Consider the following 18,382-nt stretch of genomic DNA (forward strand, 5'->3'; position numbering starts at 1 on the left):
GGACTAAAATAATAAGATTAAATAAGAGTAAGAGGAAAAACAAAAACGAATGTATCATTTGCTGCACTTCTAGAATGCAACCTTGACGTCATGTCCAAGTTACACAAGAACGCTTCTTTGCAGCACTTGTTCTTGATGAACAAACAACATGAATTACATGGTGCAGAAAGTGAAAAGATCTGAACTGAAGCGAATATTTGGAAACGAATGGATTAGAGACCACAACTGGAAATGGCGAAAGTATGCAATGGACTATGAAGGGGCCAGTTGGGGTTCAGCACTCTTGTTGTTAAGGTACGAGTTCTACATCGAAAATCATTATCAAGAAAAGGCTCCAGAGCTTCTACCTTACTTTCGAGGAATGTTGTTAAGGTACGAGTTCTACCTCAAAAGTCATTATTAAGCAGAGGCTCCGGAGCTTCTACCTTGCTTTTGAGGAAATTTATAGGACTCAAACAGCATGGACCGTAACAGATAAGGAGTTTAAAGAAGACTCGTAAATCTCAATATCCATCAAGGTAATACAGGCATACAGACATACAAACATTTGTGGGAAGATTTTATCATTGCATAAGTGACAAGTACATCAAGTTCAATGCTGATGATCTGGAGAATTACCTTATGGATCTATTTGAGCGACCCCCAAAATAGTTGTGAAGTCCATGCAGATGGTGATTGCAGAGTATATAGGCCCGTTTAGTTTGTTGATTTCAGTTTTTAATTCGAGTTAAAATGTGACTTTATATGAGAGCTTTTTACTGTAGCAAGAAAAAAATAAATGTGACTGTTTCTGAGAACTTTTTACTGTAACAAAACTCGAATTCTAAACTTGAAACGGTGAAATGAACGGGACAATGTACTCTTCTTCAAGTCAACAAATAAAATAAGGTTCTCTCGAGAGAGATGAATAAACCAATTAGGTTCTCATTCCCCTGAAATCACATATTGTTCTATCTTTATTTGAAACTATTGTCGTATTGCAGAGATGTGAAGTTGAAGCAATACTGCTAATGCACATTGAACGGTGAAAAATGTGTTTGTAATACCAATCTAAGCTCATGCTTCCAGCTTATTTCACTCCTTTTCGCAACGAATTATACCTCACTATTCATTAATCACTAGTTTCGAGCAATCTTTCAAAAATTCAGGGCTTGTTCTTTTGAGTGAAAACTCAAAAAAAAGCAACTCGAGTTACAATTTTATTTGAGTTCATGTTCTTTTAAGTTTAAACTCGAGTTTAAACTCGAGTTCAAGTTTTCCCTTCAACTCGAGTTCAGAAACTCAAACTCAAATGAATGAACAGTATTTTTTCTATTCTTAAAAATGCTATAACTTTTTCGTTTTAATTCTGATTGAGATGATTTTTTTTCTATGCGTTGACAACGAAAAGACGAATAAAACCCGACCCATATACCATATTAAAATTTTTCATCAGCATTGAGTTTTTATTAAAATACTATCTAAATATAAATTCAAGTTTTGACTCACTCAAACACAAACTCAAAAAGATTCTTATCTCAAACCATAACTCCAATGTATACAACCAAACACAAACTCAAGTTACAAGTTCAACTCAAGTTATAACTCAAATTCAACTCAAGAATTATACTCAAATTAAACTCCAAAAGAACAAGCCCTCAGTCTCTTTGTTAGCAATCTTTGCAAAAATTCAGTCTCTTTGTTTTTCTTTTTTTTTTTTCACTTCAAAAAGTATAAACGTAAATCACATAGGGCGCGTTTGAAATTCGTTCCAAAATGATTTTATTTTTTGTATAAAAATGAAAATGAAAACGTTTTCAATCTCAAACAGAAATCATTTTTAAAAATGCATTTAATAGTTTTATTAAGTGATTGTTTTCAGTGTAAAACAAACTCATTAATGTATCTCTTTCTCTCTCTGCTCGAGAGAGAAGAAAACGAAAATAAAAATAAAAAATAACTAAAAGTCATTTTTCATTTCTCTCTCATTTTACACTAAACTAAAAAATCGTTTTCATTTTCATTTTTTGTCTTTATTGCACAAAACGCCGTTTTTAAAACGTTTTCATTTTTTCTTTCTCGAAAAACATGAAAAATAAAAACGAAATCAATTCCAAACACGACCATAATATCACAACAAAGTCGTTAAACACGTGCAAAATTTGGCGCTTAAGGAAATTATTAGAGTTCAGCTCAGACAGCAGGAAGTCTGATTGTGGACAGAGCCTAATTAGTTTTTGGCTACAATAGAAATAAAATGGCCCAATCTGATATTTTATTTCCTAGTGTGATAACTTCATGGAAAGTTGGGGAACAAATGCTTACAAAATTTGACACATTTTACAAGTCAAAAAGCATCTAAAATCTCCACCAACATCATCCACGCCAAAATTGAAGGTGAATTCTCTCAAAAGAATCGAGTTTAAAAAGGAAAAATGAAGACCCATTGTTGAAAAAAGATGAGAAATGAAGACCCATAACACAAAAGTTACACCATTAAGGAATTCGAGATTATTGCTCAGCATATAACACTAGTACAAACTCTTGTATCTTGAAAGGAATCATATTTTGCCCTGAGATCCCGGGTTATCTGCAATCTGCCCCAACTGCTTCAACGATGGACTTGAAGCCATCCCTTTCCAAGCATTCTGCCAATTCGGCCTAGGAAAGAATGGAAAAGGAAAGAGAGAATGAGATCAATAAAAACACCTCACAAAATAATAAGTTACACATTATTACCCACAAATATAGTATCTGGAACAGCGGGGTTCAAACTGGTACCTCTAATACCAAAAATTTCCAATGCTTTGACTATATTTAAGTATCTCGTTCTCCGGTTAAATATATATATATATATATATTCTTAAGTGTGCATATGTACTCTACGTTTCCAAATAAAACTTGAGATTTCAACTGAGGACATTCAAGATTCTAGGTTGTTTGCCTCCAGTATCATTTAGGCAGAGGCAGAGAGCTATAGCTTAACATATATTTACAACTGTTTTTCACGAGAAAGTTCGAGGTAAACATCGTATCAACTTGAATTCCCTTCCTACAATCAACTCCCACCTTGCGCCGCCCAAATCAAACTCCGTTCGATTTAAAAATCCCATACCAAGGTGTATGAGATAAATGAACACCTATTACTTTTTTTGATAAGAAAAACAGCTATTACTTTTGTATGAGATACATGAACGCCTATTACGAATACAAGCAAAAACTGTTTTCGACTTTTCAGCACGCATTAGTAAATACCTTGATCTGGGGAATGAGAGCAGGTCCCCCATAGGCAAATGCAGTATATAGCTGAACAAGAGTTGCTCCAGCTCTTATTTTTTTATATGCATCCTCACCACTGGTAAAGAGGCATAGAAGAAGAGTAAAGAAAGTTAATATTAGTAAATAAATCTTCGAAAAGTACATGGTTTTAGGCAAGACAAAAAGACAAAAATGGTGATATTAGTTGTGAGGGTCTCTGATTTTACCTGCTGACGCCCCCGCAACCTATTAGAGGAATTTTTCCCTGGTGAGAATAATGGAGTCAGCCACTCAATAAAAGAAGGAACAAAAAGGGAAACACCAAATTAACTAGCAAATTAATGGAAGCAACTTAGCAAGGCAGTATTATAAACTATCAAGTGTACTTAGGAATGTGTACGGACATATTGAAGTGTAGTAACAGCCAATCTAGGTGTCATACTCGTCTAGTCAAAAAAATAGTATAAGATATTTATAGCAATATTAATATAAGCTATATTAAATGGACTCTGTATCTCAAATATTCCCGCGCGCGCACACACACAAAATAGAGTAGAAATGACAAGGGGATAGCATTTCCGGCATGGACTTTTTCTTTATGTTCGTGTCATCAGATATTAGCAACGGGGCAGGGAAAGGCTAAAAAGCAAAAAAGGCAGCTTTCAGCCCTCGGGTACTTTGCACATCATTTGCTCTTACATTCCTTTCCCATCAAGAAAGCTTAGTGAAAAACAAGTTACACTCATTACAGCTTAGTGACAAGTCAAAATCACGGCGAAATAGGCGACATACCCTTGTCAAAATGTACATGTCCTTCAATAGATTGGTGGACATACTGAATAGTGGCTTCCCACTTAACCCACCAGATTCTGCAGCCACTGGATTTTTTTCCACTGGTTCTGGTCTTGAAACTGTCGTATTGGATATAATCTAGAAAATAAATAAATGAGGAATGAGCCGTGAAGTTATCATGCACCATGAGGATAGTATTTTGTATAAGTTGACAGAATGCTGCAGCTATTAGAAGCATAAACTCATGAACCAGATAAATATTACTATGAGACGTATGCTGCAGATACTTTATTCCACTAAGCTACAGTCAATCTTTACTATGACAGATATGTAGCAGATACCTTGGTCTGCCATGCATCCGGGCACTTGAGAAGGGAGGATAACTGTGTGAAAATCTTTAGGTTTGTAATTAATTTTTTTTTTTTTTTTTTTCATTTTTGGTAAGAAAAAAAACTTTTATTGATTGAAGAAAAAAAGGAGGGAAAAAAAAAAGTCAATACAACTGAAGGAGAATGAGATATCCTCCAAAAACAAAAGAAAAATACATAAAAATGAAGAAAGGAACACAAGTTCAACTCGGACATTCTAAAATCCGAAAGAGTTCAAATGAAAAGTCTTAAACCCAATATGTCTTTCCAGTAAAGCAAATTAAAGATACAGGAAAATGTTTAAAAACAGAATCAATAGACACCCAAAAGGAGGCCAGAAACTGAGATTGATCAAACAATTTTGACTCCTCAACCTCCTTATCTACAAAAATTATTTGCCACACCACCCAAAATAATGGCAAGGACAATAGAACATGTTTGTTATTGAATTTCAAAAATTAAAGACTTCTCCAAATAAAAGCACACTGTTCTCTTTGTTTTTTATGGAAAGAATATGAATGCATATATGAAGGATATTATTTAGGTTTGTTATTAAGTTTCAAAAATGATATATGTACCACTCATCATATGTTACTATGGCAGAATTGCCAATGCACATGCCATAATGGCTAAGCCATTACAGATCTTCCCAAGTACCTATGTGAAGCAGATGCTGTTGAAGCACTGTTTTCACTAAGAGGGTGTTTGGTACGAGGATTCGTGCCATGGTTAGAATCATGGTTCGTAGCTCACTACAGTGTTTTCTCTCACAAAAAATACACGTAAACCCATAATGGTTCTGAATCTGAACCAAACGTCCACTAAGTGATTCTAGATTTGCATGGCTTCAATTGTGCTGGCAGTCAAAATCAAGCAAAACTCCTAGGGTGGTTCATTTTCAAATTGTGGGAAAGTATGCACATAAGCCTTAGAGAAATCCATAATATTCTGTTTACAAAAGACATGGACCATGCATGCATGACTGACAAAGAAAATAGGTAGAGGAGTTGGGGTAGAAACAACATACCAATCCATCCAAGCGAAGGGCTAGGGCAACCTATAAAAACACAGAATGAAGAAAATCATTAGAAAAAAAAAAAAAAAAAAAAAAAAAAAAAAATTAAAAAAAAAAAAAAAAAAAAAAAAAAACAGAAGTTAAGAATCAATTGGGGGGGAAGCAAAATGAGAAGCACGGGTCATACAGCTGCAATATCTTCAAGGTCTTCTTTAGACAAGTCTGGAGCGATTTTCACAAGCAACGGAGGTGGGCCCTCTTCACCCCACTGCATTTCGTCACGAGCCGCTTGGATCTTGACAAAGAGAAAAATATTGAAAGAGTAAACTTAAACATCAGATTTATTATTACTTTACTTCAACTTGTGATTAGATTTAAAAGTAAGTTGTGCATTGAGCTTCATACCTTCTTCACGAGATCCTTCAGCTGCTTTCTTCCTTGGAGCATACGTAATCCTGGAGTGTTGGGTGATGAAACATTAATCACCTAAAAAAAGGATAGTGGGCACATTGTCAGAAACTTAGACCAAAGCAATAAAATAAAATCGAAACACCAGGCCGCGAAGGCATCGATTGCAGATCATGAATTATACGATTATATTCGCTTAAGGAATAATATAAAGAAACGGTGAAGGACTATTCTCTAGAAATCAAATCCAAATTAGCATATGGCACTTACACACTACTAAGCTTTGTACTGTCAATAAATTTGCTTCAACTACCTAAAATTTGTAGCTTTCTCATGGAAGCCAAATAATTTTGCACAGCATTATCAGGATTCGCATGTCTTCGACGATTTATATACTTTTACTTTGCTAGAATACTATAAACCAAGACTTAGGCCTTTTTTCCTAAAAGAGAACATAAAAAACTACTATGAATTCGATAAAGAATATCTACCAAGTAATCAGCATACTGGGATAACGTATGTACTCCTTGAACATAATCTGCGGCAGCATCTTCACTTGTCTTATTTTTTCCAAGATTCACCCCCAAAATTCCAGGTCCAGCCTTGCCTCCATGTTTGACTTCATCGTTAGGGGAAGGCGAAGCACTTGAAGATTCGTCCAACTTCCTCTTACCATGTTGGGCACCTAACCGCTTTGCAACAACAACAATTCCTTCACTATTGAAGCCACATCGATTGATGATAGCACTGAAAAGATAAAGAATTTTTAAGCACATTAGAAAAAAAAAAAAAAATCAAGTCAAGGTTCAGATATGTGAATAGAACAAAAGCTCAACTCTTACCCTTCCTGCCGCAATCTGAAGATACGAGGTTTGGGATTACCCTCCTGTGGAACGGGAGTTACAGAACCGACCTCTACAAAGCCAAATCCTAAACTAAGCAAGCCATCAACAGCCTCAGCATTTTTATCAAACCCAGCAGCAAGACCTATGGGGTTAGAAAACTTCCTTCCCCAAACTTCTAAACCTAAAATAGGTGGATCGGGCCTCTTCTCCCTTGGAACCCAACCACGCGCTGCGGCTGAGACGGCTAGCGTGTGAGCAAACTCTGGATCCAACAGGGCAAAGAAAGGATTCACCAGTTTTGTACCAGAAAATAGCCAGCCACTGGATAAGTTTTATAATGAAAAGTTAGTCACAAATTGACCTTGCTTTTAAGGTCCATAACAACACAGACCAATCCACAAACTGATATCGGGAATATGCTTTCAAGGGAAGAGAAGTCGAATTCAAAACAAAATATCAACCTTCAGATGCTAATCAACGATAACAACTACATACTAGTGCACAATTGCAAAACCCCGTTACCATGGCAAGGACTAACCATAGCATAACATAGATGCAATGATATTTTTGCATGCGTGTTCACCGTCAGAGCGGATGCCGAACAACAGTTTAAAATTTCAACAAGTGTTATTTTAGCCCATCAACCAAGAGATCAAACTAAAATGAAACAGCACGCTACAGTCTGACTTGGGCTTTGCGTGCTTATTTTCTCCTTTAGCAATATGGTAAGGCTGAAATTCAAATCTACCTCAAGGAAATCACAATACATACTTCCTGACACTGACAGATAAAATCATGACCAAAAGAAAACATGGAAGCAATAAGTTGGAGAATTCCTCATTTTTCCAATCTGATAACTGTAATGTGGAAAAATTTACACATCGAAAATTTGAATTAAGCATTTTAGGCTTCGATCAAAATGAGGTACCAGAAAGTTGCTTCATCCACAGTACTAACGTAAGCTCCTCCAGCTATAGCTAGTCCTATTGTGGCTCCCGTCAGTAACCTCCCCTGCAAGTTCAAAATATTCGGAAACTAGTTCAGAAGACGACAGGAAAATTAAAATGAAAAAAAAAAAGTTTTCAATGTAAATTTGATTAAGCAGGATCAGATAATTCCATCAGAATAACGATAGTAATGATTCACATTTTAAAAGTTAGAGAAACTAGTAATCAAAAACAGAATCCATAAGCAACTAGTGAACAAATAGAGAAATACATAGCTTCGCTTACCAATAAGACAGAAGGAAAAAAAACAAAAACAAAAAACTCCAATTTGGCAACATAAACACAAATACACATACGAGAGAGACAGAGAGAGCATACTTTCTTGGAAAAATGAGGGATTTTAGGAGCAGTTTGTGGGGAAGAAGAGCAATGCCTGTAGCTTCCAAGAGGACTGGAAAACAGCTTTTTCTGCGAAAAGTCCCTGTATAATCTCCTCCAAGCCCTTGAGGCCATGGCTAGTAGAATATTCAATTAACAACGAAAACCCACCAAAAGAAAAGTAATTTAAAGCAAAACCCAGAAGACGACGAACAAGAACAGCTCCAAAAATGCCAAGATTCGGTCTTGGTGGGGTGAGTTAGTACGTGAACAAGGCCTCGCCTTTCATATGAGGTGGTGGCGGTGGCTGCTGCTTCTTATAGCTGTTGCAAATTTTTGGTTCCAAACCCGTAAAACCAAAACCCATCCCCAATTCCCACAATCAATTCGGGTTATGAGTGTGCTTGGATCTTATATCCGACCCAATATGCGATTTTAATTCTTCCCTTCATAAACCGTAGTAAATAGTTTTACGAAACTAATGACACGTTTGGTCATGAATTAAAATTATGATATTAAAATTATTTTTGATTTATGTGTATTTTTTATGAGAAAAAATACTGTAGCGAATCACGAACTATGAATCAAATCGGGGTATGAATCCCCTAACTAAACAACTCTTAAAAAAAAATTACCGTGTAAATTTTCTATTTAAATGTTATTTTTTCAAGTAAATTAATTTACAGTTATTTATTTTAAATAGTTTTATAATTTACTATTTACTTCATTCTCACTTGATTCATTCGGTTTTTATTTTTTAACTTGAATTTTTTCTTCATTTTTACTTTTTGCATGGATAACTCTTAAACATTTTGTATTTGGCAATTCAGTACTTGAACAAAAAATCTTAGCAACTGCCCCCATCTTGATGTTTGTTTCTTGTATTCGTCTCTGATTCTGAAGCATGATTCATAGTTCTCTACAGTGTTTTTCTCTCACAAAAAATACACGTAAAATAAGAATGATTCTGAATCTATGAACCAAACGTCCATTTTATGATTTGTAGCATAATATGTACAGTTCGTCAAAAAATTAGAGTGATTTGTTGAGAGGTTCTTAGGGTGGACTGTGGAGGCAGTAGATTTGTCGCGCTACGGCCTGGTCAAAGTAGGTCATGACCTTTCTCATGGCATCGGCTTGGAAGATCTCCAAGTAGCTTGTCCTTTTGATAATGCATCAAACTTGGCATCGACTTATTCCAAAAATAGCTACTCAAGATGGGGTGAATTAGGTTTTTAAAACTTTTTCAAAAATCAATCAATCATTATTCGAATGTTGACTTAAATCCATGTCTTGCTGCGGCGGCTGCTAGCACGGAGTTAGCCGGGGCTTCTTCCTCGAGTCTAGAACTATGTTGTATGACTCAACAACTACCCCCATTAAATTATTTGGTCACACTCGTTATCAATGGGATCAAGGATACTTCTAATAAGAAATATATTAAAGAGTTAGTGCTAGGGTGCCGAATATTAGAAATAAGCTCTAACGCTTACTCCTGGTTATTATATTGGAGCACATAATTGCTTGAAGATCACATGGCGTTTCGAATAAGAAGAACATATTACTATATACTCTATTCCAAATTGTGTGAACAGTCATTAGTCATTAGACATCCCAATATTTGTATTTAGTCGTTTAAAGTTCTCTTTTATTAGTTTTAATAGCCAAAAAGAAATATATTTTTTTTATTTTATTTGTATATTATCTATCCATACAAAATACTAGACGAGATAGAACAATTGTAGAAAGGATATAATAAAATTTTGTAATTGAGTTCAAATAAAACTAGATGAACAAAGCACAAATGGATAATAGATTAAGCAAGAATATGATATTAGCAAAATCAAGAACAATGACAATATATGAAAGCATCTACAAAACAAAATCACAAGCTACACAATATACCATACAAAAGTAAATAAGTGAGATAAAGATGGAGAGAATGCGAACACTATTTTATAGTAGTTCGGGTATGAGCCTACGTCCACTGTTACCGAGCAAATCATGACTCAGTCTTTTCCACTATGTTGATCGACTTTCAACCCGATCACATTAAGTACAAACCGATGAATTTGTTTCTCAAGGCTAGCCATACCTATTACAATCGCCAAGCTTTAGGAAAGGATGTTGGCCTATCCTATCTTACCAAATTTACAAAAGGGATTGGCAACATAAAGCTTTGGTGGAATAATAACTCGTTTAGTTATATGGGCCGTTATCGGGCCGACATGGCCCAACCCGGCCCGGCCCATTTATTAAGCCCGTTTATATGTTTTTTAGACAAAACCCTACTTCTGACTCTGAGTCTCTGAGGCTTCTCTTTCTCTCATTCTCTCACCCGCCGCTATCTCTTCTCCAGAGTGCTCCACCGTCACTAGCCCGCTAGGTCTCCAGATAGCTCCACCGTTGCTTCTTCTTCTTCTTCCTCTTCTTCTGCTTCTTCTTCTTTCATCTCCGCCCTATTGCTAAGAACCCGGCACAAAAGCTTTTACAGAGGCAAACCAAAGTATTGACGGTAACAATTAGTTTATGAATGTAGTTAGCATTCATGGTAAATATTTATATGTTGATTTTGTTAATTTAACATTCATTGCTTAATACTAATTGTTCTTTATTTGTCTTTTTCATCTTGTTTTATATCTTTGTGGTTGTAGGAGTTCAACAACTTTGAAAGCCAAGAGCAAACTGTTATGCAGAAATCAGAATTAGATGTTTATTTTGATGAGCCAAGAGTACAAAGGGAGTTTTGAGTTGGATGTTCTTGAATTTTAGAAAGAAAACCACTTTCGCTATTCGGAGCTTTCTTGCTTGGCTCGTGATATCCTAAGTATAATAATACTGTAGCATCTGAATCTACCTTTAGTGTTGGAAGATGAGTATTGGATCAATATAGGAGTTCACTTAAACTTGTTGTAGTTGAGGCATTGGTTTGTACTAGGGATTAGCTATTTGGAGGTAAAGGTATATTTATTATTATTATTTTGTTTATTTACTGTCTTAGCTTATGTTATTTTAAGTCTTAACCATATAAGTTATCTAATATGTGTAGAAAACAACAAATCGATTCGTGAAGCTGTGGATGAAATTACTGAAGATGTTTTTACTTTAGATATCAATGAGCCCACTTCTGGTTCATCTCAAAATTCTCACAACCTCAACACGAAGGTAACATAAATTTCCTTGTGGCATGCCCATGCTATAAATTCCCTTTCATTAATAAAATGTTTTCTTTTTCCATGAATAGGTTAAAGCAACTAGAAACTAATTTTGATTTTTAGAGCGTAGTTGGATATTCAACCTCAAAGAAAACATTTTCTTACATTTATTTTATGTTTTATGCACTTAAACATTCAAATGTTTGGTTATGTTTTCAAACTTCTTTGGATGTTTGGCAATTGGTATGTTTTGAAACATATATATATATATATATATATATGATAATTTAGTAGTATCATACATATATATATGTGTGTGTGTTTGATATTTGAATATTTTAATGTGTGTTAAGTATTATGCATGATTTTAACTATAAGTGATATTAAGTAGTCAAATAATATAGTTTTGAATACAACATAAAATTCTACTATTTTTGCTAGTTGGGTTATAAACAGGTTATAAATGTGTTTTTTTTCGTGTCGGCCCGTCCCGGCCCGTTTAATAATCGTGTTCGCGTGTTGTGTCGTGTTAACCGTTATTAGCGTTTCGTATTTGTGTTTGGGTTTTTGACACATTTATTAATCGTATCGTGTTCGTGTTTACTATAATTGTGTCGTACCGTAATCGTGTCGGCCCGAATATGATACGCAAACACGAATTGCCAACCCTAATTTTCCTTGGCATTTCTCCTGAATACGTCTAGCCGGGACCCAATTTAAAGTTGAAGTTTAGAAAAACTAAAAATACTATTAAAAATAATACAAAATATTATTTATATCACTCAATTAAAAAAATAAACAAGTGTCATTCAATTAATAATAATAAAATAAAATATCACAATAACATTTAATTATTTATAATAATAAAATAAAATATCATACTAATATTTAATTATTTAAAATAGTATAAATAGTATGGTTAGAGAAAACAATCTTCAAATTCTCAATTTGAAGACGGCATTTCTTTCTGACTTTCCGTTCGAACAGAAGAGCTAAACTTCCATTCCCGAGCTTCAGTAGCAGACGAAGAAGAAGAAGGAGGAGGAGGAAGGAAAGGAAAGAATAAGAATAATGCCGAAGAGAACAACACACACGTACTCTAGCGAAGATGCAGCTCCCGACGGTCCCGATTCTGACCTCTTCGTTTATTACTGCAAGCACTGTGGATCTCACGTCCTCATTACTGGTTCTCCCTCTCTCTCTCTCTCTCTCTAAAATCCCTCCGAATTGCCCCTTTCTTTGTTTCAATAAGCAATTTCGCTTTTTTAGCTGCTACAGTAGCTGAAATTGATGCAATAACTTATTCAGAAGAAACCCAGGAATTTTGTTTTTCGCTTTTTATATTGAAAATTGAAATTTTCCTGAAAACACAGAATCTAATTGGTAAAGGTCGTTTCCTATACTTTTGTCTCATTTCGTTCTTCTGCAATAATTTCCATTTCCGAGACTGAAATGTTGTTGTTATAAGATACCCAGTTGCAGAAAATGCCAAAAAGGAAGACTGACAAAGCATATGTTTTGGACAAGAATAAACATCTTGCACGATTGAACATTGCTGAGGCTGGAAAGGTTCTTCTGAAGCGGTAATATCACTCATCTGTTCATATTCAGTGTGTTTGATTATGTTTGTTAGATATTGTGATAAAATACTGGGATAAAAAAGTTCAGGAAAAGAAAATAGATTCTTAACAGAATTATCATACGAGTAGCTTATATGATGATCACTTATGTTATGTTGTTCATTGTCTAGGGGTGAAGGGAAATTGGAGAAGCAGTTCCGATTGAACTGTCTTGGATGCGGACTTTTTGTCTGCTATCGTGCTGAGGAAGATTTGGAATTTGCTTCTTTTATTTATGTTGTTGATGGTGCGTTAAGTACGGTTGCCGCGGAGACCAACCCGCAGGTAAGATAAATTTTTTTGGGTATGCTTTAATGTTATCATCTGTTAACTTGATCAGCAATTAGTATAAACTAAACCCCTTCTTTTGGAAGTATATAAATTCCATGCTTTTAGAATCAAAATTTCTTCGTGGTTCATTCTCTGTCTCTGTGTTCCTCCTAGCCATTTCCCATATGGGTTGTAGATGATGGTGTTCTCAATTTCTAGGCGGTTTATTTGTGAAAGAGCAAATTCGTTCACAATGACTTCTATTTGTTTCCATTTTGAAGTTACTAACATTCATGTGGTGTGAGATTGTTTAATATCCCAATCTGATTTTTATTTATGTGCTGTAGGATGCTCCTGTTCCACCCTGCATATCGCAGTTAGAAGGCGGACTAGTTCAAGTGGCTATAGAAGTGGAAGATCGTGCGCAACGCTCAGCAATCACAAGTAAAATAAAATCTATTTTATTTTCAGTTACCCCCATTTTTTTTTTTTATAAGAAAACAACTTTTATTGATCATAATCAATCAATCACAAAAAGAGGGGGAGGATAAGGTATACTCACATAAAACGAAAACAAAGCAAAACAAACCAGAAAATCAGAAACCTATCACATCTTTCCAATTCAAAACAGCCAAAGAAAAAGGAAAGCCCTTAAAGGTTTTGTTAGATGATGCCCATAAGGAAGCTGTAAACTTTGCTTTCTCATAAAGGTCAATGATATCCATCTCCTTTTCCTGAAAGATCCTAGCATTACTTTCCAACCACAGAGTCCAAAAAACTGACAGCACTTTAGCCATCTTATTCAGTTCCAATCCTGCCAAATCTTCCTTCAAAACCGAACTGCATTGAGCTGGAAAAACCCAAGAGAAACCGACTTCTAATACTAATTTCTGCCAAACCGAACTTGCCACCGGACAGTGTAACAGTAGGTGGTCTATGGATTCTTCACTACCTCTACAAAGAACACACCAAGAAGGAGATAGAACCCTATGAGGGTTTCTCTTCTGCACCAAATCACAAGAATTTAATTTCCCAAGCGCAACTAACCAAGCGAAGACTTTAATTCTATGGGGGACACTAGGTTTCCAGATGAATTGAAAAGAATCAAAATTCAAGTTTCCAGGATTATCCACTAAAGAAGAGAAAAAACCCTTAGAATCACACAACCATACTCTTTGATCGGGGTTGGAAGGCTGAAAAGGGGAAGAATTGAGTAATTGAAGTAGAGAATACAAATCCTCTTCTTCCCTATCATTGAGTCCTCTTCTAAAACCAAGGTCCCAATTTGGGTCACCATTATCGGATTGTGAACGGATTTGTGCAATAGAAGCATTAGGAAGGTTTGAGATTGTAAATAAATGAGGGAACAAGACTTCCAAAGATTCATTTCACACCATTTGTCTCTCCAAAACAAAATTTTAGTCCCATCCCCAACTCTCAATTTTGTGTTTTGAAGGAAAACATCCAACACCTGGGAGACAAATTTCCATGGATTCCTAAAAGATCCCCAAGTTACTAGGTTCGAGTCCCATCCACTTGGTTTCAATCCATATTTACTTCGAATGACTTTAGCCACAGAGTTGAGTTCCAAAGGAAACCTCCAAAGCCATTTACCTAACAAAGACAAATTCTTTCTCTTTAAGTTCCCAATCCCCAAACCGCCCTTCTCCTTACTTCTTATAAACTCCTTGATTTATCTCCCTCCTGATTTTTCATTACTTCTGTTATTTCAGTGCTCATGCTTCCTAGTTTTTAAGTATTTGACTTACCCTCACTATGAGTAATTTTGAAACTTCCACACTTTTTGATCCTTGTAAGGCTGAAACACATACCATATTGGAATTATTGTTTTGTATATTTACGAATTAGCAAGATAAGATTAAGAAATCTAGTTGACAAAAACTTTGACGGGGTTATAGGAAATTTCCCTATGTTGTTTCTTTTGTGCTTGATTTAGTTTCTTATAAATTAAATTAGCTAACAGAGGAGTCTAAGTTGGAAATGGAATCACTTACTAACCTTTGACCACCTCATAATTCATAGAAGGCTGATTTCATGGCCTGACAATCACACGATTATGACCCCTTGGCCTGCTCGGCCATGCTGCCAAAACGATATAAAATAAAATATATGACAAAATTTCCCCTTCTGCTTCTTTTTTTATTGTACTTTATTTTGAATCTCGTTTTCTTTAATCCCTTTCCTAAAAGAAACCCTTCCTTTTTTGTTTGGATTGGATCAATCCCTTCTATTGATTGTATCTTAAAATCGCGTACTGTTAGGTCCATGGACATGCTGATGCCATCAATGTTTCATGCCTTGGTGGCTCTATTGCCACACCTTAGTGTACTCTTGCCATACATTTTCTAAAACGACCATCCATTTGAAATCTAAATTTCAATTATTACCTCAAAATTTTGCAACTTTTTTTGTTCTATTTTGCAAATCAAAATTTGCTAATGTCAGCAATTTGCTAATCTCCTTAGTTCAGTATGATTTCTTTTTTCTTTTTTTTCCTGATTTGAGGACATCTTGTCCTCTCTTGTTTTGTTTTCACCTATCTTTATCAATAAAGGTTTCTGTTTCTTTTCAAAAAAGAAAGGAAAAAAAAAAAAGCATAGACTTTGGGCCTTCACAGCCACCATAGAGGGTCCTCCCCCAAAGAGAAATTGGCGGAGATATTCCTCCTAAAAGGATATGTACATAGAGTACTTGCACCACAATTACCCGACTTAGGAACTTCTTTGAAAAAAAGGAGCAGACCAGGTTTAAATACCACTCTACATGCTTCCTCTATTATAGTTGACTTTTTGAAAATTTCAAGCAGGAAATTGTTATTCAAGCAGCATCCTTCTCCCCTTTTCCTTCACCACACTTATTTGTTTGTTTGTTTTTTTTCTCCCTCAGCTTCATTGGAATTTTTTCATTTATACTATGAGATGGGTTTACTTTTTTTGTTTTTTTATTTTCTTCCTTGGTTTCACTTTCTTCTTTAATATATTAAATTTATTAGGGATATTGGCGATCTTTGAAAGGTAATATATTTGAGTTTTAGTCAGGGTCTAAAGTTCATGACTGGTGACTTAAGACTATGCTCCTTCATTTGGTTTTTTAAGAATTTAAAAGTTGAAATTTGAACGTATATACCATAATCTTGACGAGTTTAATACTTGTATAAATATTATTGTAATAGTAATTGCGTTTAAGAGAGTTGTGTGAAGAGTAATGTGTTTTGCGTGAGAGGTGGGTGAGGAGGATTTTTTTTTTTTTTTAACTTGCGTACTTTAATGTATTTTTATCAAGGTTTTTCTCTATATTACAATGTGTTAAAATGAGGTATGAGAGTAGGTTGAGGGTGTGGTAATAGAGCCACCGTTCCCTGATCTTGTGTTTTCCTTTTCTCTGAATTTGTCATTTTGTTGTTATACGCATACACTTATAACGAGAAGAGCAGAACCTATTTTGCTTGGAAACTATGTTTCTTTCGGATGTAAAAGCTTCCTCAAATGAGCTTACTTTATCTCTTGTTTTCTTTGTTCGTTCAAAATAGACGGTGGAAAACAAAAATACGTGTTACTTGACCGAAATACAGTCGCACATACACTGCGTCATGAATTTAGTAGTTCCGACAATAACAGACATAATCCTGCATCTAGTTTGATTCTAAGTTTAGTTTCATGGATTTTTCTACACTGAAATCACGTGAAAGAGTTTTGTGAGAGTCAAAGTTGTTTTCTTGACAGGTTGACTGCTAGTTTCTTTGTACACTACTCCTTTCAGAATTGAATTTTTGCTAACCTGATATAAAACTTTCTTTAATTTATTGAATTTTTCTTTGCCTTGTATTTTCGTTCTGGATGCAAGGAGTGAATGCTGATGATGTTCGAGTGACTGTAGCTGCACCTGCTGCCCGTGGAGAAGCGAACAACGAACTTTTGGAATTCATGGGCAAAGTATTCTTCGGATTCTGTTTCATTTCATCTGTGTGCCATGCCAATAATGTGTGTGCGCGCATTGTTTTTTTTTTTCAAATTTGGAACCATATGTGACTCGCGAAATTGTTTGTCGATTCCTGCTTTTTACGTAGGTGTTGGGTTTGAGGTTGAGCCAGATGACTCTTCAAAGGGGATGGAATAACAAATCAAAACTCCTTGTGGTCAGTTAAACACAAAACTCTATTCTCTTTTAGTTTGGCTCATATTTCCTGCTCTTTTCCTTTTGTGTGCTGCAAACTAATATGTGAATATCTACTACTTCAGGTGGAGGATATGTCTGCCAGACAAGTTTATGAGAAACTTCTGGAGGCTGTGCAGCCTTGAAGCTGCAGGAACTACATCTTGGTGTCTCAAAACTAAAGAGAAATTCGAAACCCAACAACTGTAATTTGATTTCCGAAAAGAAAAAAAAAAAAGTTTATTTATTTTGCCAATCTTCCATTAGATACCATAAATGTATTGCTAAAAAAGTTTATTTATGTTGCAAAAGCACAAATGTATTTACCTTTGCAGCATTTTACTAGTATGATCAAGCACGTGCTAGCTTTGATACTTTGAATGATCAAATAAATATGATTGTGAAAATTTAAGAAAAACTTGAGTCAAGCTATTTAAAAATAATTAAATTATATATATAAAAAAGAAACCTTTCAAAATCATATTTGAAAACAATTGTTTAGCTTGGATAATTAGGAAAAAGTTATAGTTTAAGTGTGAAAAATTAAAAATATATATCTAGAAAGGTTATGCTTACTAAAACAATATTTTGAAGAATTGTTAGAGAAATATTAAATTAGGTATATTATAGATTATTTTAATAGGGGCACATTAAAAGAGAATAAAGTATTGAATTAAGTGCTTCCAAAGTGAAAAATTTTAAGAAGAAAAAAGCAATATATATATATGTATATATATATATATATATGATCAAGTAAACACCAAAAATAAGGAGATATAAATGGGAAAAAATGTCAATGGTAGTAGTTCCCAACATTGGAATCTATTTCTAAAGAGCTCAATCGATTTGTGTTGGAGAGTTTTGTGCTGATGCCCCTTAACAGTGGGTTAAGGTTTTGGGATTCACTCTATATCTTGGATGTCATGTGAAATTCTTTAAGCTCGAATTGAAAATTCGAATCCGCGAAGCGAACGAGGCCTAAGTTTTTCATTATTTATTTACATGTATTATTAAATACTTATAAATATCATTGAAAATTTTGCGATTATTAATATAACTTTAAATATTGAATATAAGTGTTATATATGAAAGTATAATATTTAAGGATAATAATCGAAATATGTTCGTAAGGAACTTAATTAAAGTTATAAAATCTTTAATTAAAATATTACTAA

At 34.7% G+C, this 18,382-nt stretch overlaps 2 protein-coding genes across 2 annotated transcripts; one reads left to right on the top strand and one right to left on the bottom strand.

The window, feature by feature from the left end:
• Window positions 1-2,237: 2,237 nt before the first annotated feature.
• LOC21405896 (dihydroorotate dehydrogenase (quinone), mitochondrial) lies at window positions 2,238-8,265 on the bottom strand. The gene is made up of 11 exons (XM_010105320.2): window positions 7,991-8,265; window positions 7,594-7,676; window positions 6,663-6,986; window positions 6,312-6,567; window positions 5,818-5,898; window positions 5,600-5,707; window positions 5,425-5,454; window positions 4,030-4,167; window positions 3,465-3,502; window positions 3,235-3,334; window positions 2,238-2,640 (listed from the first exon to the last, which is right to left on the bottom strand). The coding sequence occupies exons 1-11, from the start codon at window positions 8,123-8,125 to the stop codon at window positions 2,566-2,568; spliced, it is 1,368 nt and encodes a 455-aa protein (XP_010103622.1). The 5' UTR covers window positions 8,126-8,265; the 3' UTR covers window positions 2,238-2,565.
• A 3,839-nt stretch (window positions 8,266-12,104) lies between these two features.
• On the top strand, window positions 12,105-17,568 carry LOC21405897 (UPF0235 protein At5g63440). The gene is made up of 7 exons (XM_024170239.1): window positions 12,105-12,331; window positions 12,614-12,728; window positions 12,896-13,049; window positions 13,382-13,478; window positions 16,899-16,987; window positions 17,122-17,190; window positions 17,294-17,568. Exons 1-7 carry the CDS (start codon window positions 12,217-12,219, stop codon window positions 17,351-17,353), a joined length of 699 nt encoding a protein of 232 aa, XP_024026007.1. The 5' UTR covers window positions 12,105-12,216; the 3' UTR covers window positions 17,354-17,568.
• The last annotated feature ends 814 nt before the right edge of the window (window positions 17,569-18,382 follow it).

Source organism: Morus notabilis, unplaced genomic scaffold (assembly GCF_000414095.1).
Source record: "Morus notabilis unplaced genomic scaffold, ASM41409v2 Scaffold437, whole genome shotgun sequence".
NCBI lineage: Eukaryota > Viridiplantae > Streptophyta > Magnoliopsida > Rosales > Moraceae > Morus > Morus notabilis.